Source organism: Dipodomys merriami, unplaced genomic scaffold (genome assembly GCF_024711535.1).
Source record: "Dipodomys merriami isolate MVZ:Mamm:240054 unplaced genomic scaffold, mDipMer1.0.p SCAF_2, whole genome shotgun sequence".
In the NCBI taxonomy this organism is placed as follows: Eukaryota; Metazoa; Chordata; class Mammalia; order Rodentia; family Heteromyidae; genus Dipodomys; species Dipodomys merriami.
Window position 1 is genome coordinate 18,170,989 of NW_027203381.1, and position 23,704 is coordinate 18,194,692.

The following is a 23,704-nucleotide window of genomic DNA, read 5'->3' on the forward strand; positions in this document are numbered from 1 at the left end:
CAGACCGGAGAGTGATGCTAACTGCACTTTAAATCATCCGGGCAGATGGGCACGACTGGCCTCATCTGTCATCGTGGCGTTTTTGTAGGTCCCTATTCACCAGGCCTCTATCATTCTCTTAAAAGTTTTAGTGTTCACAGCAATCCTCTGAGGCAGTGTTTCTAACTCCATGTCAAAGATAGGAAAATAATGAAAAAGATACAAGGTCCTGTGCTATATCATTTACTATGGAATGCCCAACATTCTTAATTGATTCTTCATCTCTCTAAGCACAGTTGAATCTCACATCTTGGTGTAAATTCCTAATTTTGTACTTCTATAGGAAACTGAACTTTCTTCCTTTGTGTGGCATCCCTGATTATATATATCAGCTTGTCATGAATAATTAAGCAGTATGAGACAAGACCCCTACCTGCCTACCAGCCAAAGGATGTTTGAGGAGCTCCCCCAAGAGCAATGAGATAAAGTGGTGTTAATGAGAATGTAATTAGTGGAGCCAGTTATGCTGCTGAGGACATGCTAATGTAGCTAATTGCTTTCTCGCTATCACCTATTACAAAGCTATAAATAGAGACTTAAGAAGTGCTCTAAAACATGACAATTAACACATTCATTTGTTTTAAATGCCCCTCGCATATTTGTTGTTGTTGTTTATTGTCAGAAGATGTTGTTATGCTGAGGGGCAACAACTCACAGGAGAATGTTTTTCCTTTGAAGATGTCCTATTCCAGGGCACCACTATGTCTTAAGTCAGAGACAAGTAGGGGTTGGGACTTGATGCCAGGACGGGCTTAGCTGCTGGGCCATCCTGGGCAGCCAGGTCTGTTTATCTGGGCAAGAAGGCCCGATGCCAGCTCTCCACTGCACGCCAGCAGAGAAGGGATCTTAAGATCAATGTGGTCTTGGAGCTACCCACTGTGAGTCCAGAGTCCTGAGTCCTGACAACCTCTGTGGTGCAGCGGCTCAAACAGTGCACATGAGCCCCTCCTCCATCTTCTTTCTGCTTTACGCGGCTCAACCTTAGCCAACAATAGTGACTCCTGCTTCCCATACTATGCTTCTAAATGGTTATCCCCATGCTGGTTTGAGCAAATGTTTGTTTTTATTAAGTGCATTTTTAAACTTAAAAAAATGCATATGGAAAACACATCGTCGAGGGTAAAGGAAGTGCTCACTGATGGCGCTGTTTGTGCCGGCAGTTGGAAAGCATTTTCCAACATGCTGATCAAGCCGCATCTATGTGAGACTCTTTCAGGTGTGGGCAGTGTTCCCTTCCTCTCTTCCAGTGCAGGAAGGCGCATGTTTATCATCTTCCCCAACGAAGGGTTGAATCTTTCTCTCAAAGCCTATTGAAAACCAGATTATACAAAGTATTTCTTAGGTATACCTTGGAGATCTCCCCCCACCACACACACCAAAGGGTAGCATGAATCATATAAGAGAATTGATTGGGGCTGGTGATGTGGCTCAAATGGTAGACCACACCAGCTAAGCAAGTAATCTCAGTGAGCACAAAGCCCTTGGTTCAAATTCCAATACCGCTGGGAAAAAGAGACAGAGAGAGAATTAGATCATAAAACAATAAGTTTAAAAAAGAATTTCTTATGTACACAAGTGACTAGGTAATATTTCCAAGGAAACAGAAATGCATAAAGCTGTAAGTGATATTTTCTTAACAGTCCAGTGGTCTTTAAAAAATGTTTTCATACTTAATCCTTTTTCAAACAGATTTGCCTTGAGTTTGAAAAAATCTCTATACAGGCGTGGCTAGCAGGGAAGATGCAGGCAGTGCACATGGACACATTACAGACAAGTAGCAGACACAGACAGTATTTGGTTCTTCTGGATATGTTACTGAGGTGACTGTTTTTGAGTTTCAAGGGAACAATGTTTAGAAAGACCCAAATGGATATTTCCCCAGGGCTGCCCAAAGTAAAGGTTGAAGGATTTCCATTCATTCCCATGGCTAGCCAGTTTGTCAACAGGTTTTTCAGTACATCTGACAGCACACCTACAGTTAGTTAAAGGGGAAAAAAACCCACATTCTGTGTGAGAGATGGTGAGGGCAGGAAGGGGAGAGTGGCATAATTTCTTGTTGAGTGACTGCTTTTCATAGGATTGCAGTTTTGTTTATAGTTGGGCACTTTTAGAGGAAGAAAATTCCATCTTCTCACCAGACCTCTTGGTAGATAGGTGGGTCTTCTAGATAAGGTTTTTGTTCAGAGGAAACTTGTACTGTTAGTAGAAAATCTAGATGAAGTATGGCCTATTTATCTCCATTTTCTCCATGGACATGCCTCAAGTTATTGCGTGGTCCATGCCTGACTTGGTTGCAAGAAGCCCTAAGGGCCTGAGATTGTTACCTACAGTTTTATAACCCCAGTCACATCTGCCCGCCATTCACATGGTTATCTAGTGAATGGCTCTCGTGCACCACCAGCACCACTCTGCTGCTTCTCCTGAACACTGTAAGGTGCTTATGTTGAAGTTCCCATGCTTCTATGACATCATGACTGTAGTGTGGGTGCAGGAGATTATCCAGGGCTCCTGTGTCTGTCCCATGAAAAGCCACTATGTTACCTAAGTCTGATTGGCTTCAGGACGCTGGCTATACTTGAATCATAGATGTGAATACCAAGGGAATGTGCCACTGAATTATTTTGGGGGTTGGGGCCTATCCTTATAAAATCTTTTTGCATTCTAAGCTATTGGCATGATACACTTCTTACAGTTGTCCTGTAGGTGACTAGGGAGTACTCAAACTGAGGAAGTCTGGGAAATTCAATGCAGAATATGGTCAAAGCACAGCTAATCATCACTGCCATTTAGGACCTATAGCCTTAAATGCAGATGAGGTTGCACCCGAGTGTGTAGTTTACCTTCACCTAGATCTGCCGTGAACTGCAGGGGACACTAGGGATTAGAGGATGGTCTGACAAGTGCCTGCCCTTTTGTATATCAGATCATGACTGCAGGCATCTCAAAGATAAAGGCTGTGTCCTTAACCCTTTTGTGTTGCCACTGCCTTGATATTGACAAGGATGTGTTTGTATGCTGAGAAAAGGCTCTGATCTGGCTGTCCAGGCTCCAAGGGTCTATCCCGGGCTCCTAAGATCCATTCTGGGTTCTGCCCAGTGACCTGATGCTGGCCACTGTACCGAAAGGAAAAGAATTGGAAGCAGGGTTCTGGGAGGCTCTTTCCCCCCAAACTCCTATTTGTTACCTGCCACCTGCAGGCAGACATCGATTTTCACAGTTTCACATTTAAACTTTTATGCTGCTGTTTCCTCAAGTATCTGAATTTTCATTATTTAGGCAGATTTTTTTTCATACATTATAGCCTAATAAAAATGGTGAAAGTCAGTACTGTTTGAGTGCTTACATAGCGGATACTCTTCTATCTGCTCACGTGGCTAATTAGCACACATTCCTCTCCACATCCCTCATCTCTGTGGAGACAGAGGTGAGCCATAGGCCCAGAGTCCAGCACAGCCTCAGGTGGCTCCCAGGAGTCACAGACTCTGGGAAACCCAGTTGGGGCTGGAGTGCTCCAAGAAAGACTCATAGGGGCCATAGTGCTGGTCCTGGAGAGATGGGCCTTGGGAGAAGCTGAGAGGAAAAAGGAGTGGTATGTTTCAGTAAGATTCCACAGTGATCAGAGGCATAAAGGCAGCATCATGAAGCCTCACAATCTGCTTGACTGCTTTACAAAGTATCTTTGAGGGACTTTGCTCCACGATGGGCACTTGCCTGCCATCTTAAGAAAAGAGGACAAAGTATCTTCTGTGGGAAGATGAGAATGAGATCAGATTGTGGAACAGGACTTTCAGACACAGTGGTAGGAGAGGAGGATCACACATTTAAGTAGGGGTTAAAGTAGGATAATACTGAGTGGCTTAGAAGGAGCAGAGCCTGGAGTCTGAGGCACTGGCCTTCGCTTCTTTTCTGTAGAGACTGAATGTGGCAAGGTTGCCAGAGATATCCTCAATGCTCCTTTCCCTTCCACACAGGCAGTATGCGTTCAAGGCATAGCACTTTGTTCTAGTGTCAGCACTGACTTCCTCAGGGGATGATGGAAGATTTGTTCCCATCAGACTAAGTGTCTCGACGGCTGAGACCCCTCTATCCCACCAGCTTCTTGTCCCAAGTTTGCACCTTGTTACCAGGACATTAACCTGGGAAGTTATATAATCCTCATAAACAGCCTCCAAAATGAGCAATCTTATCTTCATTTTACTAATGGAAAGGCCAGGACACACTGAAGCTGTGCAATATCATAAGATTCAACAATAAGTGTGGGAAATAACATTGAAACATAATCCTTTGATAACATATCTCTACTTTCTACCACATCATAAAGAAATGAAATTATGTCCATGTTTGCAGAAATGACACAAAGAAGATGGGAGGGCAGGGATGGTAGGGGAAAAACAAAGGAGGAGGCAACAATGCTTGATAAGAAATGTACTCATTACCTTGCTCATGTAATTGTAACCCCTCTGTATGGTAAAAAAAAACTTATTAAAAAAAAGAAATGACACAAAGAAATGACTCAATGTTTACAGGTATAAAAATTACATAAGGTTGTCAGGGAAGGTGACTTTCCTAACCATTAAAAAATCAAGATGTTAATATATGTATGATATATATCATATATAAATATATATAAACTTATCCTTCTGAAGTTTAAAAATTCACTGGGTTTTAATATGCTAACAAAATTGTACAACTATCACTACTATACATTTGAGATTATTTTTATTACTGCATAAAGAAGCCTTGTATCTATTAGCAATTGCTCTCTGTCTCTCTCTCCCAGTCCTTGTCAACAACTAAACCTCATTTTACTCCCTGAACATTTCATATAAATGAATCACACACTTTGTGTTCTTTCTTTGTCTGACTTTGTTCACTTAGCATAATGTTTTCAAAGTTCACTTGTTTTGTCCCACCTGTCAGGATCTCATTCCTTTATATTGTTGAAAAATATTCTATTGAATTGATATACCACTTTTTTATGCTTTATCCATTCATCAGGTATTGGCCATTTGAGTCATTTCTGCTTTGTAGCTCATAAATAACACTGTTATGAACATTATGGTACATGGAACATTTATACAAAGTTCAGTGTGGACATATATTTTTATTTCTTAGTGGCATATATTAGTTATTTTGGAAGAATGTAAACAACTTAAAGCACAAGTAATCTCCTTTTCATTGTTCTTTCTATGATTGTTTCTAGTTCCCACTAGTGGCTGACTTGTTTCGGGAGGATAAAGACCCTGTTCCTGCCTCCACCACCTCTGGGAAGGGATCATCTTCAAAGATCAACATTCGTTCTGCCAGGCCCCCCATGAAGGCCTCCAACAAGGAGCACAAGAAATCTGTGGGCCACCAGGTCAGTCCAAGGCAGAAGCTGTGGGCTGTGTCTCATAAGTGGCAGTCCAGCCTCTCTGTAGAAGGAAAATGGATGGGCATGAGTTCAGGAGAACACAAAGGTCTCAGCATCAGCAGTTCTGGCCACCTATCTGAAGCTTTGTGTCTTTGAGAGGGGACTTCAGAACTCCCCAGAGGGACTAACTGAAGAAAGAGATACATTAATCCCTGAAGCAGAGTTTGTGGAGAGGTCAAGTCAGATCTGCAGAGTGGAGAGGAGGGTTAATGAAGCCTGAGGAGCAGACGACTGAACAGCTTCTGCTCCAAGGTCTCTGTGGGCATTGTGTCTCCAAAGAGGGCACCTTGCAACATGACCTATTCTTCTGGTTTACCAATTCTGGACATTTCTGGGATCCTTGGGCATTCTTCACCTCATTCAATCTCACTGGATCCGTCACTGTGGCAAGACTTGCTAGGCCCAATCAGTTTGAGGAGCAAGGTGATAGTGTTGGATAAAATCTGACTACAGGTCAGATTAACCACAGTAAGAATAGTAATGTCACTAAGCCTACTGCCAGTGGCTCACACCTATAATCCTTGCTACTCAGGAGGCTGAGATCTGGGGATTGTAGTTTGAAGCCAGCCCAGGCAGGAAAGTTTGTGAGACTCCTAGTTCCACTAAACTACCAAAAGAGCTGAAAGTAGAGCTGTGGCTCAAGTGGTAGAGCACTAGCCTTGAGCACAAAAGCTCAGGGTCAGTGCCCAGGCCAAGTTCAAGCCTTAGGACTGGGGAAGGGCGGGGGGGGGGGGGGGGGGACGACAGTGACAACTGCTACCATCACCATTCATATGTTGAGTTTCCCTTTATTGTACATTCAACAAACTGATAACCAAACATTGACTTTTGCCTCCCCAGTTCCGCACCTCCTTGCATCTGCTCATGGAGACCCTGAATGCCACCACACCACACTATGTCCGCTGCATCAAGCCCAATGATGAGAAGCTCCCCTTCCAGTAAGTGCCCGCTGGGTGTGGCCAGCCCTGCTTCCATATCTTTCTGAACTCAGAAGTTCAGCTGCAACCAAGGGGGGCTGAGAGGAGCAGCCTGTGGGGCTCTGTGGCTTAGCCTGGTGTCTGATCATTTACTTCCAGGAGAGTTATAGGCTGAGCAAAGCCCAACAGACATTGGTGGGTCCCACCTCTGCTGTCCTAGATTAGAGAGGGTAAGAAGGTGAATTCCCTAGCCCTCTAGAACTTTCCTTGCTGTTAAGCAATGTGTACACCCAAATCAAATATGGAACCTCTTTCAGCGAGCACTAAGTTCAAACAAGCAAGGAATGGAAGTGGTGAAGAAAGGCTTTCCTGGAGTCAAGGGAACCAGCCTTGGGTTGTCCCATTGAGTGATATGTCACATCCATGGCCTTGCTTCCCCTATAGCTGCTGCCACTTACCATTCCCTACCTCACCTACCTCTATCCCTACCTTGAAACTACTCCTTGCAGTTCTGTCCGCACTCACATGGCTAACCTCATCCAAATCCAGGTACCATGAAGTCTCAGTTATCCTTACCCACATTCCAGAGCAGCATTTCTGTGTACCAGTAACAGCACACCACCCCACATTCTAGGACCTTTCTCCTTCAAAGTGGTTCCTCTTCCTTTGATCTCTGTTTTAGTAATGGCAAAACAATTCCTGCCATTTCTTCTACTCATTAGCCTCCATCTCCCAAACTAGAAGTCTGAGAAACTTCTAGAAAGTCCCTCTAGACCAGCGCTGGCCAGGAGAACCTTTCTGTGATTATGAAAGTATTCTGCAGTCAGCATCAGCCAACAAGGGAGCCACCAATCTCATGTGGCTACTGTGGTTGAGAAACTGAGTTCATTCTGTTTAATTTTTATTAATCCCATACCCACATGTGGCTACTGGCTGCCATGTTGGACAGGCCGCCATATTGCCCTTAATTCCTCCTTCTCCACCACTCTGTTCATTGTGAAAGTCCTGTGGAATCTACATGAGAACTTGCTTGGCCCATTGGTCTTCTTTTGCTCTTCCTTCTCCCAAGATCTTGCTACATATCCTCTTCATTTCGTTATTTCTTTTAGTTTTTGGTGAACATGTATCCACTGTACATATCAATGGAAGCTGGTGTGATTTTGAGCACATGCTTGCAGCATGCATTGATCTAGTTCAGCCTCCCTTTATTTACCTGTCTTCCCACCCCTTGCTCACTTCCCTGTGTAGGAGCTAGGAAGTCACCCAAGTATAGCAATCTGATATCCAGACCCCCAGAATTCTTGCCTGGAATAATGTCCCATACCCTTGGCACAACTTCTATGCACCTCAGTGGCCTCCTTGTTCCTTATTCTGGGCCTTCACACCTGCCATTCTTTCTAGTCACTGGCGCATTTTTCAATTTTCTAAACACCTATTTCTGTCTTTCCTTTCCATGATTTCTGTTCAGTTCTAATGGAACATATTTCTGTGAAGCCATTTCTTTGGCAGCTCTAACTCAGTCTGAACATTGGATCTCTGCTACCTCTGCAGCTCCTCTGGCTGAATATAGCTCAACATCCCCACCACAGCTCTTATGGTGGAAAAAGACTGAGGAGACAGTAAACTTTGTGCTTGGAAGTTCCTGTGTATCTGGTAATTTTTCAGTTGAGTTCAGTACTAATTATTATCATCAGTGTTTTTCAAAACATAAGAGCAGAAGGGCTGGTGTTTCATTTCTAGTCACCTCCTGGTAACAGCAGGCAGGCAAAATGAGAGGGCTTGACAGGGGGTTTTCTTTACTGCTAGGGAGATTAGAGAATAGAAGACTGTATAGTTCCCAGTTCCCTCTGGGTGTGTGAGCAGGGAAGGAAGATGGCAGTATTTTACATGTATCATTTTCTTGTGTTTCCCTAGGATGTCCATCTTTCCGTTTTTCATTACTTCATAGCTAGAGCAAGTGAATGAATTGTAGTTGGGTAGAGGCTCTTAGCACTTATTGAGTGAATGAGAAAAACAAGTGTCAGATTCTGCCCTGCACAGTGGGACCAGCCATTTGTGACAGAGCTGAGGTCAACCTTGCTCCTTTTCCTCAGGGAACTGGTGTTGCCATCTCTGGGGCAAAAAATAGGTATAAGGAAGGGGGTGACTGATCTGAGTTCTCCAAGAAGCAGCGCAGCATGAGGGCTTAGCTCTGGAGGAACAGCTGTAGGTGTGGTATGTGGGGCACAGAGAGATGTCTAGCCCTCTCCTGACTCTGTTTTCAAAGAACTTACCCTTTGCTTCCATGAGATGGGAGTCTGGCTCACAAGTAATTATCCAGCTGTTAGACTGGACCCAGTTAAAGCTTGGCTGCCAGGTGGTGATGAACTACAAAGTAGCAAAGTACAGGGTCAGAGAGGAATATGGGTAGTTGGGAGATGAATGGTCCTTTTAAGGAAGGAAGGGTTTTCAGATCATCTGTTCCTTTTCAGATCATCTGGGAACAACAGGGACTGCAGCTCAACCCATGTGGGTCAAGGGGTAGGCACCTGTGGCCTGCAGGGCATGGCTGCAGGGTTCAGGTTCAGAGCTCTTGGCAGCCCATGGGAGACCTTTCCAGAGCTCAGGTGCATCTTCAGGTTGCCTGAACAGCTCCCAAGAGGGGCAGAGCCTGCACCCCAAAGACCATTTGTGGTCTCTCAAGGTTGCAAGCAGCCTTTATGGCCCTAGTAGCTTAATGAGATTAATCATTGCCACTCAGATTGATGAGAGCCTTGCTCTGAGCCCAGAAATGTGACTGCTCCTATGGAGGAAAACCACAGAGATCATGGCACGGGGAAAGGGCAGACATACCGTGAGCCCTCAGGGCACATTATTAGACCCTTGATCTGCAGAGCTCTGATGAAATTAAGTCATTTCTGTTCACCATTGAACAGAAATACAGCACTCCATTGTGCCTTATACATTCAGTGTTGTAAGTGACTGAAAGTTGGATCATTTGGGACTGAAGTGATCAGGAAAAGACTAGAAAGAAGCTGAGTGTAGGAGGAAGATCAGACCAATGAGTGAGCAGGCCTAGGGGAAGATGTGGGTATTTCCTGGACCTGAAGACCCTGCATGGAATGCAGGAGGCCTGCAGCTCTAAGTCAGTCACTCAGAAAGTGCTCACTGAACCCAGGCAAGCATAACACCATCTGCCACATGCCTCAGTTGGAAGGACTTCCTTCTGGGTTCCAGGCCCATTCAGCAGTTTTCACTGGAGAGCAGTTTGGATCAGGAGTTAACCAGGTCACATGGAGATGGGAAAACAGGGATTCTCATGGAGAGATGGTCTGAATGAGGCAGACCCCAGGCCAGATCCAAAGTTCCAGAATCTGGGTTGACTCATTTGCCAGGGAGGGAACACCTGGGCTATCAGAGAGTCTCAAAGGGCTGCCTGTGGGGCAAAGGTGAATCCTAAGCTGATGTAGCACCCACCTTCCTTTATCCACCAGGGCAAGCCAGCTGCCCAAGAGCCTGGTCAAGTTCCTGCCAAAGCCACTGTGATCGATGGCTGTGAGCCTGCTGTGAGCCTGTGGCTCCTGCCCTTCTACTTCCAGTAGCAGCAACCAAAGAAGCATGGCCCTAGCTTCAGTTGAGCTATGTGCCGTCTGAAAGAAAGGTGCATTTCATCCTCAGAGAACAGTAGTCTTCATCAATCATAAAGAATGATTCATTCTAAGTGGGCTTAAAAAAAACTGAGTTTTGAATTCAGGGTTTTGCACATGCTGGGCAGGTACTTTACCATGTTGAGCCATACCTCCAGTCCCTCGATGAAGATTTATTGAGCCTTTCCCTTGCATTTCCTCAGCACTTGTACCACATCCTGCAGAGCCTCAATGTTCCCCTGTGCACTCTTCTCTCCTCACCCAGTACAGAGCCCTTCAGTCAGGGTTGACTTCTACGGTGGTGCTGTGTTCTGTATATATGGGGTAGGGGGTGGGGGGTGGTTTCAGTACTAGGCTTAGCATTGGAGAACATGGGACTGGTTAAAGATGGAGCCCATCTCTCTAAGGACAGGGAGGTAAAGCTTTTCATCTATAGGACTTTTAATTGGCCCTTATCTCATGCCAGATGCTGTTGTTTGTTTTCTTGATCCATCCATGACATTTCCATTTCATAACCCAAGAAAATGGGTGCTACTAACACTATACCCATTTCAAGATGAATATACCAAGATGAATATACCAAGACCCAAAAGAGATTAAGTTACTTTCCCCAAAGTACATGTGAAGCTGGTAAAGTGAGTGTGGCAACCTGCCTTGAAATTCACCCTCCCAACTGCTGAGCCAAAGAATTCTACTGGGGCCAAGCATTGAGGTTATGGACAAGAGTCCATAACCTCAAGTCGGTGTGGATGAAAATAAGGCAAGCTTAGGAGAGAGGGCATATGAGTCTTGGAGGGTGGAGCAGGACTTGGGCCAAGAAAAGAGAGATCATTACCCTGGTGAGATTAAGAATGTGGACATGTGCCTGGCCACAGAACTGAAGCTGCTGAAATGGCTCTTGACCTTGTGTACACTCCTGTTTAGCTCAGTGGTAGCAGATGCCTTGCGGACTTCAGTTGGAGGAATGCTCTCTTTCTCTAATGTTCTGCTTATTTGCCAGGGTGGCCGCTCATCGCTTATCTTCTTGTTTGGCAGCTTTGATCCAAAGAGAGCCGTGCAGCAGCTCAGAGCCTGTGGGGTACTGGAGACGATTCGTATCAGCGCGGCAGGCTACCCATCCAGGTAATATGTCACCAGCCTCACACTTCCAGAGCACAGAGCCACCCCAAGACCTTGTGTGTGCTGTTAGCCGGAGACAGACTGACAACAGTTCCCACAGCCCGAGGGCCCGAGCAGGACGCTGACAGAAGTAAGAATTTCGGTTGGCCTAAGAAGTACAGGAGTCAACAGTGACATCCCTTGGGGCGGTTTTTCAAATTTCACATTGGCGTTACTCTGAATGATGGGCTAGCTGTGTTCCTGACCTGCTGTCCTCCTGTTTTTTGCACACTGCTATAACTGGCATGATAGTTGCACAGCGCCACATGCAGCTTCTTCCTCTGAGATGGTGTCTTTACAGAAGTTTCCACCAAAGGCTAGCCTCAAACCACAATTCTCCCAAGCTCAGCTTCCCACACAGCTATCATAGCAGGTGCACCTGAAGTAGAGGTGGGGTGTGGTTGGCAACCCCATTAGCTCATCCAAATCACCCAGCATACCAACCGGTGTCACAAAAATCAAATAACATCTATCGTTAACTCGGCCTGAGCAGGACAGTGCAGCAGCACAGGGCCTCTGGTACTGCTCACAAGGACTGCCCTCCCTGAGAGAAGTCCTTGAGTGTCAGGAAATGGACGTAACCCACGCTTCCCCACAGACCTCCCGGTGCTTTCCCCTGCAGTGAGGGATCAATTCCTAGGCTGTGATTAATTGCCCATTACCATCTTAACTATATGATTCTCTAATTGTTTAGGCCTAGGAGGGAAGTTGCTGGTTGGATTAGCAATTTGTATTTGTCATGGAAGAGATAAGAACTATCTCTAATCTGTAATATCCAGGCAGCTTTTCAAACCCTGCATGTTCAAGCATTGTTCAGGGTGATTGCTGGAGCCAGGTTGCAGGCTACTGTTATTCTTTTCTCCACCACATCCCTCTTTGCCTGGGAGCAAAAGGTAGAAGGCCTGAGATCTCCTCTTGGTTTTTTTACTTTTGGGTCTGAACACAAGTGGCTTCCCAGCTACTACTAATGAGGTGGAATTGCTCATGCTTTTGATAAAGGCTCTGCGAGTATGGCATGCCTTTTCCCAGTCTGCCCTGAGTATCCTATGACCTCTTGAAGGTTCAGGCCCAGTGGTTCGAGTCTGCATCCAACTCACTGTGGTTTGGTCACCTCCACTGCCTTTTAGTGTCTGCTGTAGGCCCAGGCTTCATGTCCAACTTAGTTTCACTCAACTGAAGAACTAGCTTGAAGACATCAAGCTCTGCTCCTGGCTTCTGTATCTATTGGGCTTTCTGGACTCACTATTTCTCAGAATTGTGCCTTGCAAACCACTACAGTTCAGTAAATCAGTTTAGTGGATTGTGGCCAACTTGGGTTGGAAATTGTTAGAGGGTAGTTTGTGACAGCATGAACATTGTGGTGTGGCCATGTCTGCGTGTTATAGAAAGATAAGGTATTGTTATCTAAAATGTATTTTCACAGTGAAACCCAGAAACAGCTCTGAGACACCAGCTCCTGGTTGAGTTGGGTCTAAAACCAGCACAGCTCTGCCGTACACCTTACAACTCAAGTCAGGGAAGTGTCATCCGCCACACAGGTTTAGCAGAGGAGGAAGATGCAGGCCCCGAGAGACAGTCCATCCCCTGTGCTGTGCCCAGACTCTCTTCTCTCCAGCTTGAGAGCAAGAGTGAGCACTTCAGAACTGTGGCTTGGGTAAGAACAGAAACATCCCAGCTTTGGAGTCAGGCTCTTATTCAAGTGTTGTTTCCCACCCTTCTTGTCTTGGCCCTTAGGCAAGTTAATCTTTTTGAGCTAAAGTTTCCTTATCTTTTAGTGGACTAACTTCACTTCTTAAGTTACTGTGAGGCATGAGATAGTGTACCATATCTAAAGTCCTTGGCATAATGCAGAGCATTTAAGCATTTAATACTCATTAAGATACAAGTCAGTGCACACCTGTAATCCTGGAGGGCTAAGGTCAGAAGATGGAGGTTCAAAGCCAGCCCAAGCAATTACCCACCAAAAAGCTCAATATGAAGCTGATGCTCAAGTGGTAGAGTACCAAACTTGAGTGAAAAAGCTAAAGAACAGTGCCCAGGCCCTAAGTTCAAGCTTCAGTACCAGCGTGCATATGTGTGCGTGTGTGTGCATGCACACAGATGCAAGCAAGAACCTGCCCCCCTCTAGGTGTAACTATCTGGGTAGAACATGTCTAAACCAGAAATTTCTAGATTTGTTTTTTGGTGAAACCCCAGTGGGTATGGCTACCTCAAAAGCCCATTCTAAAAATTCCAAAACTCTCTAAGCAACTGTAAATGTCAGCCGATAAGTTCTATGAAGTTATATAAAAGCTCAGTAACAGAGTGTATGCCTAATATGAATGAGGTTCAGGACTCAGTCTCATGTAATTGTGTATGAAGTACAACTGTACTTACCTGTGCTGAACAGTGCAGAGGCCTGGAGGTGAGGAATAAAACTCAACGTGGCCTTGTGGGTAAGTTATCATTAGACTGATGGGTGGCTTGTGAAGCAGGAGGCATCTGCAAGACTATGTCCAGCTATGGGGAAGACTCAGGGAAGCATGTGGCAATGAGATACCCTAGGCAGATGGGCTGTCCACATTCATGCCAATTCACCACTCAGCTTCTTCACCTCACCCCATGAAATCAGATGACTGTGTGCCATCCGCTCCTAGTGTGTGTTCTGTCTCAGCACAGCATGGTCTGGTTTAGAGATAAAGGACAGAGGGGAAGGTTTTATTTCTCGAGTCTCACATGAGCTTTATGTAGCATGAGAGCAGCTACTGGCCTCTCTGGTCTCTTCTCTTAATCTTTCTCCTCTATATCTCATGCTGCACTGAGCATCCTGCCCTGTATTGGCCCCTGTCTCCCAAGAGCTCTCAGCTTGAAGTGACCCAAGCCGTTAGGGAACAACACAAGCCCAAGTGCAAGGTTGTAGTGCAAGTGTAGGAGGGGCTGTGGCTTCTTGAAGGTGAGATTTGCGCGAGGAAGGTTCACTTGATGGGGAAGCAACAGGAGGCTGCCACCAGCCAGGGCGCAGCGTGCTCTTCAGGGATGGGCAGACGTGAAGGAGCCCTTACTGCTTGATCTCCCAGTCACAGGAAGCTGGGGCTCCAGGTGTGCTTTCACTTCAGCTAGGCAGCTAAGAGAGTCCATGCCTGCCAAGACTTTAGCCCCATATGGAGCATGGCCTCTCCTGCTGCTCACTCCACCTGCCTGCACTCAGAGCTGCCAGCCAGGTCAGCGTGCCACAACTTCCTCATCTCTTTGAGAGTGCCTGACAAATGTCTTTTCCTGTCATCCTAATTGTTTTAGGCTTCAACCTAGCAGGTAATTATAAGTGCATCTGCACCTTCTGTTTTTGTCATTATAGGGATTACAGAAAGTGTAGGGAGGAAAGGAAAGATTGATTTCTGGTATCACAGATAATGTTGCCTAGTGCCATGGTTTAAATGTGTGGGCCTACATCCAGGATGCGCCCTACCTGCCCTACTTAGGTCTGCTGCCTTAGCACATTTCACTAAAAGGATCAAGAGAGGATTCCCTTCCCAAACAGATTTCTAGTATGGAAAGCAGCACTGCCTTTAGTGTTGGGTCATCTTGTCCATACTATTTCCTCTAGACTCTAATCCTTTTGTTACTACCAAGCCACGCGGTGGCATTTTGGGGGGAAGATGAGTGGTAAGGGATAGGACAAAGCTCCTGGCTCCTGTAATCTTTTGGCTCATCCCTATTGATTAATCTTCTGCACTTGCCAACCATGGTGACCATTTGGGAGTGACATCACTGACTGGAAAGAAAGAAACAGAACCACCTAACTGCTTAGTTCAGAAGATTGATGTATAGCTTCTAAATCCAGGGATGAACGAAGTGAGGTTTTTATGCCTGCCACATGCAGGCAATATGTCATCTGTGGAGGATAATACACAAAGAATGAGATGTGTGCTAGCCTCCGGGAGGAGCCCTGAGCAGTCAGTCACTTTGTTGACCTGACTTTGGGAGACCTGAGTGGGACCTGGGCCCCCTGGGAGTTGGCTAAAGAAGAATTTACCACCTGGTCTGCTAAGACATTCGAAGTGACTTCACCAAGCTCCAGTGGCTCACATCTGTAATCGTAGCTACTCAGGAGGCTGAGATCTGAGAACTGTGGTTTGAACCCAGCCTGGACAGGAAAATCTATGAGACTCTTATCTCCAATTAAACACCGAAGAATCAGAAGGTGGAACTATGGCTCAAGTGGTAGAGCACTAGCCTTGAGCACAAAAATCTCAGGGACAGTGTCCAGTCCTGAGTGTGAGCCCGGGACCGATGCCAAAAAAAAGAAGGAAAGTGATTTTACTTCTGTTATCTTTCATGTAACTATACAACTTTGTACAGATGTTTCCCAAGGAGACTTCACGAGACTTCTTCGATTAGGAGGATTCATTTGCACCATCTTCCTACATTTATCTGTGCAAGGCAACAAAAGGAAAGAAAAGGCATCGTCCAGGATCACAAAGAGCTGTGCCAAGTCTCCCATAGAACCATCCTGTTAGGGCCTGAGGGTTTGAGGTTCTTCCTCCAGTCTCCTGGTTCCTTGGAAGAATTCTCACTCATGTTCAAACGTGAGGACATCACACATGCCCCTAAAGTCCCCAAGCCAGAGGGGATGTCTGTGACACAGTTGCCAGCAGCCGTTGTCTGGAACTGCCTCTCTCCCTCTGGTTTCAGGGTACCTGTCTATTTTTATCCTTCCTAAGCTTTCTGGGAGGCTGGCTTAAAATGGAAATGTACCATTCAATTTCAAATGCTGTGCAGTGGCCAAGAAATATGTTCATTGTAATGTGCATAAAGCGTGGTGATGAATGCAGTGTCTGGGAGGAAGACTCGCCCACCCAGCTCCCCAGTGCTCAGGTCTGGTAGTCACCTGCCTCTCCCTACGGGGCTTGTACAACTGTATGTCTGGAGAAACCATGAGGCAAATACTGCTAACCCCAAAAAATATGGGAGGATTCCTCCAATGTGCAGTGTTCATAGAGAAGATGAAAAGAGTGAAACAAAACCTGGAGTAAGCTTCGGCAATCCTTCACTTCATCAGCCTCATAAAACTGAGTGGTGCTTTCTGAAAAGTTTTCAAACTTCCTCAGCTTCCATCCCCTGAAAACCTAAGACTGTAGAATTACAGGGAAGCCTTAGAAACTGTCTAGTTCACCTCCTACCTAATCGTGGTTGAACCTAAAACAGACACGATTATATCCTGTGTTGAAAAAATAATGCGGAATTTATTCTAGGGTGTGTGTTTCATTCCCCCACCCCCACCACTCAAAGCTGGAGTTCTACTACTTGAACCATACCTTTACTTCCAGCTTTTTGCTGGTTAGTTGCAGAGAAGAGTCTCCAATATTGGTCTGCCTGGGCTGGCATCAAACCACAGTCCTTAGATCTCTACCTCCTGAGTGGCTAGGATTACAGGTGTCAGTCAGCCACTGGGGCTGGGCTAGAGTGATGTGATTCTTTATTCCAGGCTCTATCCATCCACCTGGCTTTTTTGCCTGAGCTTTGTCCACCTTTCTGTGGGCTGGAGTCTGACCACATGTGTCCTATTCAGGACCACACTGTAGCCACGCGCACATACTTACCAACCTTCGAAGACAGGACCTTGTTCAAATCAGTGAAGTCAGAATCAGAATCTGGGCTCTGACGACCTGTATTTTGGCAAGATTTCTCAATGGCTTTTAAATGCATACGGTCTGAAATCCACTTCCCTTGGGCCTGGAGGCCCTGGTGGTCCCGGTTAGCCACAGTGACTTGGTCATGTCCAGGCCTTGTCAGGGCTGGTTGGATTTTCCTCCATGTCTTAGTTTGTATCTCAGCTCCAGCCAGAACCAATAGGGAGCAGTTGAGTTTCCTTTTCTCTGGCAAAGCTCAGCATTTGGAGCCATGGCTGTGATGTGCACCATGGGAGGCCTAGGACCTAGCTGGGAGAAAAGCAAAAGACAAGTATGGGTCATGTATGGTAGAGTGGGCTGTAGAGCTAGTGTCCTACAACTTTTGTACCATAAACCCCTTCCTGAGTGCTAGTGCTGAAATAATGGGAACAGATCTTGGGATTGTGTGTTATTCTATGAAGGTTACAATCTTGGGATAAGATCTTTGCTTTATCACATTGGTTTCTATTGATATGTAATTTATATCCTATTAAATTTAATTTTTGGCAGTACCAGCTTTACACTGAGAGCCTTAGAGTTGTGAGGCGGGTCCTCTAGCACTTGAAACATGCCCCCAGCCTTTGTTTGCTTATTTTAGATAGGGTTTCCTGCTTTTATTTTTTTTTTTTGCCCTGGGGACAGTCTCAGACTAAGATTCTCACACCTGTACCTTTCCTGAAGCTGGTATTATATACTTTAAAATGGTAACTTTTAAAGTATATAATTCAATGATTTCATTATATTCAGAGCTGTACATCCATCCTGTCATTTCATAGTACTTTCACTTGTAATATCTTTGTAATATTTTTCATTACTTCATAACAAACCCTGTTGGCAGTCACTTCTTTCCCTCCTTCCAGATGTGAGCAAGTACTAATTTTTCTATCTCTATAGATTTGCTTATTATAGATATTTCATATAAATGTATTCATATAACATATGACCTTTTCTACCTGGCTCCTTTGCTTACAACGATGTTCAAGGTTCCTGTGTGCATTCCTGTATGTTGCTGAGTACTGCTTCATTGTATGGATATGCCACAGTTTCTTTTACCATTCATCACACAATGGACATGTAGGTTGCTTCTACCTTTGGACAAGTGTGGATAATGCTGCCACAAAAGTTTATGTGCATGATTTGGAGTGGACATACATTTTTATTTTTCTTAGGTGTATGTCTAGGAGTGGAATTGTTGGATCATGTTTATATAATCACAGATCAAGTTAGGAATTGTTTCCTCTGTTACTCTTTTAGGAAAATGGCCATGCTGCTTCCTCCAGCAACTGCTCCATTTTACATTCTCACCGTAGTGACAACAAATATTTTTTTCTCCATACTACTTATTTTTTTTATCATAGCCATCCTAGTACATGTGAAGTGCTATCTCATCATGATTTTGATTTGTGTTTCCATGTTGGTTAATAAGTATCTTTCCACATGCTCATTGGCCACTTAATGTGATTTTGTGGGGAGGTAGGGGGATTGGTCGTGGGGCTTGAATTCTGGGCCTGGGCACTGTCCCTCAGCTCTTCAGCTCAAGGCTAGTGCTCTACCACTTGAGCCACAGTGCCACTTCCAGTTTTCTGGTGGTTTATTGAAGATAAGAGTCTCATGGATTTTCCTGCCCAGGCTGTCTTTGAACCATGATCCTCAGATCTCAGCCTCCTGAGTAGCTAGGATTACAGACAGGAACCACCATCACCTGGCGCAAATATTTTCTTCTATCTCATGAACTAGCTTTTTTATGTTTTGATGACATAATTTGACACACAATTTTTCTAACTTTGAAGAAGTCTAGTTTATCTACTTCCTAAGGTATAAAATTTCTTGTACCTTAAGTGTCATAGTTTTAAAAAAAAAGAGCTATGAAATTAATTGACTTGGTGGTACAAATCTATAATCCCAGCATTTGGGAGGGTATGATGGGAAGATCACAAGTTGGCTTGAGCTGTGTGACAAGCTGCTATCTAAAAAAAACAAAACCATAAAAACAAATTACCTAATCCAAGTTCACATAGGCTTATACCTATGTTTTCTTGTCAGAGTCTGACAAAAAAAACTTTACATAGTTCACTTTGAGCTATTTTGTAAATATGATAATGGGAAGGATTGGGTCTTGTTTTTCTCTCACTTCCTCAGTTCTTGGTATTGAACCCAGGGCCCTATACTTACGGGGCTAGGCAAGTGCTCTGCCACTAAAACTATGCCTTCCTGCCCTTTATTTGCCTTTTGAGATAAGGTCTCACATTTTCATCAGGCTCCTTGTCTTCTCCTCCAAAGCAGCTGAGATTACAGGTGCATGTTACCACAGCACACCAGCCAGCCAGTGTCTCATTCTTTTTGAAAATATACAGTTGTCCTAGAACCATTTGTTGAAAAGATCCCATTGACACTTGGGGCAGGCAAGGTGGTGGTGTTATTTCCATTTCATGGATGAGGAAACAAATTCCAGAAAAACTGACTGGATCAAGTCCTCCTGTATAGAAGGTAGCAGACGCATTGCCCTGTTCTTCCTAGCCAAGGCTGTCTGCTTTGTGAGTCTCCAAACAGGTGCCCTTTACTGCCAGGACTTCTTGTATCCCTTTTGAAGTTTTGTCCATCCCATGTATATTTCCAAGGAGAATGCTGTATTCAACAGTTATTTCTCTGCTTGTTTGCTTTTTTTTTTAAAGGGGAGAACAGAGATACATGTTCTGATGCATTATTTGAAACACAAAAACTCATCATCATTATGATGATTGCCCGTAACATTGTCTCCAGAAAGGGACCATGAGTCCTGGGTTTATCCTGGCTAAACTGCTGTTCTCATTGGGGACTTGTAAGAGAGAAGGCCCCTGAAGAGAGTGGTGGATGCCTGCAAAGTTCAGCAGAAAAGAGACATAGCCATTCTTTCCATGTGAGCATAGCCAGGACTATGGCCTAGGGTGAATGACAGAAGGTACCATCTGAAAATGAAAGTTAGCACATCTGACCCTGACCTGAAAGCCCTGAGTGACTCTTCAAGGCGCCGTTGGCCATGATGTCCTTAGGGGTTTTCTTTGTGGCCTGATGCCATAGAGATTGTATGACTTAGAGCCTCATACCAAAGTCTTCCTGGAAGTGCTATTGGTGTTTGTCTAACCTGTACCCTCACAAGAAAAGATGCCAGGAAGCAGTATACAGAGTTCTGCAACTATGGCTGTTGCACCCCATGTGCTTCACTGAGGACCTCTTGGGCAAGCATACTTGTTTGCACTGTCCCCACATATATATGGCTAAATCTAGTGTGAGACTCCAGATGGAGCTTAGTTTGCCAAAACAATATTCTAATTTACTGCATTCTCCCCTGCCAGTCACAGCAGTGGATTCTCTTAAAGAAGAGAACAAATATAGATAATACATAGACATACATTAAGTATGTATATATATATATATATATATATATATATATATATATATATATATACATATATTGTCTAATGTCCATGATAATGAGTTTCTATAACACTGTATACAGACAGGGACCATTAGTCTTGGTTGGTGGGCTTGAATCCAAGGTGCTAGTTCCAAGGAGATGTCATTCCAGACAGAGGGCTCTGCTGAAAGCTTGCCTGGCCTGCAAGCAGTCATAGGCCCTGGGTGACTCTGACCAGGTCATGGCCTCTGCCTCCCAGCAGACCAGAGCACACCAGGTAAAGGAAGTCCTTATTTAAGAGAGAGTATGACTCAAGTCAAGAATGCTCAAGTGTGGCTACAGTAGAGGCAGGGTTGAGGGACACCTGTGTCCCTGGGGTAGCTGACATGCCATAGATCACTGTCAGGGCCTAGTCATAGACTTGGGAGGGGACTCGTCTCATTGATACTCTAGAACAGAGAAGCGCACTGGGGCGAGGAGTTGTTTAAAAGATACCTCCTATTCATCCCCAAAGCCATGCTGGATGTGGATCTCTCTAGCTACTCCTGAGGGACCACCTGCCCAGGAATACAGTCCTCTTTGTAGGGAATGGTTACCTTCCTAAAGAACCCAGAATGCCCTCTCCTAGCAGCTTCATTCAAATCTTGGGAAGTTTTGCAGCTTTCCCAGCAGTCTGTGTGGGCTGTGATAAAGCTTCAGGAGACGCTTTGGTGAGGTAGGTGACATTCCTTACAGGTAGGAAAGGTGAGGCACCCAGCCTGGGACTTAGCTACCGTTTCACTTCTGACCAAAGTCAGATCCTATTTCCTGTATTCCCAAACTCTAAGCTAGTCACAAACTGGTCCTGATGTCTCTAGTCACGTCTCCCCACTGCCATAATTTCCTTGAATTATGGATCTGTCAGCAGTAAGATTTTCAAATTAGAAGCATTTAAGGCTTTTAGCCCAGCTAAACACTTCTTTAATTATTTCCCTAGCAAAATTGTCAACTCAGAGAGAGAAACATGACAAATGAGTACACAAATAACCCTGATCTAGAACATGAAACATGCCCTCTGAAAGTCATGAGAAAGGGAAGGCCCACACCTGTCCCACTGGCCACTGAAGACCATGTTATAACATTCAGATACTGACAACTGGGCATGGGGAACAAGTGGGCCTAGATCTTAAGTTCTTTTTCATGTGTCATTATTTCATTTAATTATCACCCAAATCTGTTTCCCTACCTGAAAGTATCAGAGAGGATAGTGTGTGTTTAAGAGACTCTTGTCGCCAATTAACCATCAAAAAAGCTACAAGTGCAGCTATGGATGGAAGTGGTAGAATGGTAGCCTTGAATGGAAAAAAAAGTTCAGGACAGCATCCTGGCCCTGAGTTCAAACCCAGGACACACAAAAACAAAAACAAAACCGTATCTGATGTGCAGCTTTGTCTGCTGTGTCTCTCTGTTCTCAAGCTCCAGTATGAAGTCACTCAGGAATTGGTCAGGCTTTCAAGGATTGGTCAGCTCTTAGGAGTTTTTATGATATCCATGGTACATGATTGAGATCATAGAAGCTTCATTAGCTGGACAAAGACCCTTCAACATTTTCATATTTTTTAAAGCCATTTATCCATGTCCAGCCACTAGGATGGGAGTGAGCCAATCTGAGTGTCTGGACAGTTTCTCAACAAGGCTACCAGCAATAGGAAAAAGCAAGTGCATAAGATTGGTGCAGCGTCCAGTGCCTTCCAGTGAGGTACAAGCAGCACATGTCCTGGACACAGGCATGTCAGCCCTGCCTGAGACCTCTAAAGGCACACACTGGGCCTGACTGTGTACCTCCACTAGCCAAGGATTTAGGAAATGTAGAGATGGGCCACACAGACCTCTGGAGGGCTTTAGATTGAAAATTCCCTTCATGGTTAAAATGATTGATCTGTAGAAGAAAACCAGCATTTAAAAATAAAGCTGAGCCAGAAACCAGTGGCTCTTATCTGTAATCCTAGCTTCTTGGGAGGCTGAGACCTGAGGATCCTGGTTCAAAGCCAGCCTTGGCAGCAAACCCCAGTAGACTCTTATTTCCAGTTAAATAGCATAACTGGAAATGGAGGTGTGGCTCAAGTAGTAGAGAGACAACCTTGAGGGAAAAAAAGGCAAGGAAGAGTTGAAAAAAAGCCAAGGCCCTGAGTTCAAGCCCAGCAATGGCACAAAAGTAAATTAATACTTAAAAAAATAAATTCAGGCGAGTACCCACTCCTTTGGCAGCAGCAGTAGAGGGGGTACTCCTGGGGCAGAGCTGAGTCCTCCATGAGGTGGTCCCCAAACTCCCTTCCCTCCCATCCAAGAATTACCCCACACTAGGATTCTCAGAAAACTGTGGGGAGGATGAAAATCCTGTGGGACCGGTTGGTACTGCTCTTGAGAATGGCTTTATGCCTTAGTATTGACCCCACGAGATGCCATCAGAGGTCACCATAGCTTTGTTTTCCTTCCAGGTGGACCTACCATGACTTCTTCAACCGATATCGGGTGCTGGTCAAGAAGAGAGAGCTTGCCAACACAGACAAAAAGGCCATTTGCAAGTCTGTCCTGGAAAGCCTCATCAAGGTGAGCTGAGCTTGGAAGGGGGTGGGGAGGTTGTTCTGGAAACTGTAAGAACACAGGCTTTTGCTTTCATCTCAAGAAACTGCTTCTTGGGCTGGGAAGGTGGCTCAGTGGTAGAGCGCTTGCCTTGCAGGAGGCCCTGGGTTCGATTCCTCAGCACCACATAGGCAAAAAAGAAAAAAAGCCAGAAGTGGCACTGTGGCTCAAGTGGTAGAGCGCTAGCCTTGAGCTGAAGAGCTGAGGGACAGTGCCCAGGCCCAGAGTTCAGGCCCCACGACCGGACCCCCCCCCAAAAAAAAAACACTGCTTCTTACACGTTCATCCATTTTCTACATCAGTAACAGGGAGGACAAGCCCTTCACCTACCTAGCACACCTGCCAGCCTTTTCACCCCTCGGTGCACCCTTCACCTACCTAGCACACCTGCCAGCCTTTTCACCCCTCGATACACACAGAAGATGGAGCTAATTCCGCTCTCAGATGTGCAAGGGAGCTGCGGGGAGCTGCAGCCACTGGCTCGGGATCTCTGGCACCCCCACAGCTGGGCTCCTGGCATTTGCCTTGCTCTTCTGGAATGGCCCTCCTCCACACTTCTTCCATGAACTTCTTCAGTTCATGTTGGTCTTTGCTCTGACACCACCTCTGCAGAGGTGCCTTCCTTGACCATCCTCTTCCTCAGCTTCACTTTCTTCCTAATACACACCATGACCGAAAGTCATAGAGTTATTGCTACGTCCTGATGCAAAGCCTGGTGCCTGTTCCACAGCGGGACCTTTGGTGTCTGTGTAACAAATACAGAGTTCGTGTTACCTACCAAGAGTCATATGCGATCTCTGGCACAGACATCTGCCTTAGATGTCTGTGGTGGCATGGGTCTTGCTACCTCACAGCTCACGGATGACCAACCAGCTCCCTTCCCCACC

General features: G+C 45.3%; 1 protein-coding gene across 3 annotated transcripts in view; it reads left to right on the forward strand.

The window, feature by feature from the left end:
• Nucleotides 1-23,704, forward strand: part of Myo5b (myosin VB) — a 299,803-nt gene that overhangs the window by 212,282 nt on the left and 63,817 nt on the right. For all 3 annotated transcript variants that reach the window (XM_070029165.1, XM_070029168.1, XM_070029169.1), the window contains exons 15-18: nt 5,243-5,398; nt 6,293-6,390; nt 11,031-11,117; nt 22,673-22,784. In XM_070029165.1, coding sequence (XP_069885266.1) covers nt 5,243-5,398; nt 6,293-6,390; nt 11,031-11,117; nt 22,673-22,784 — 453 coding nt within the window. The remainder of the gene's footprint in view (nt 1-5,242; nt 5,399-6,292; nt 6,391-11,030; nt 11,118-22,672; nt 22,785-23,704) is intronic.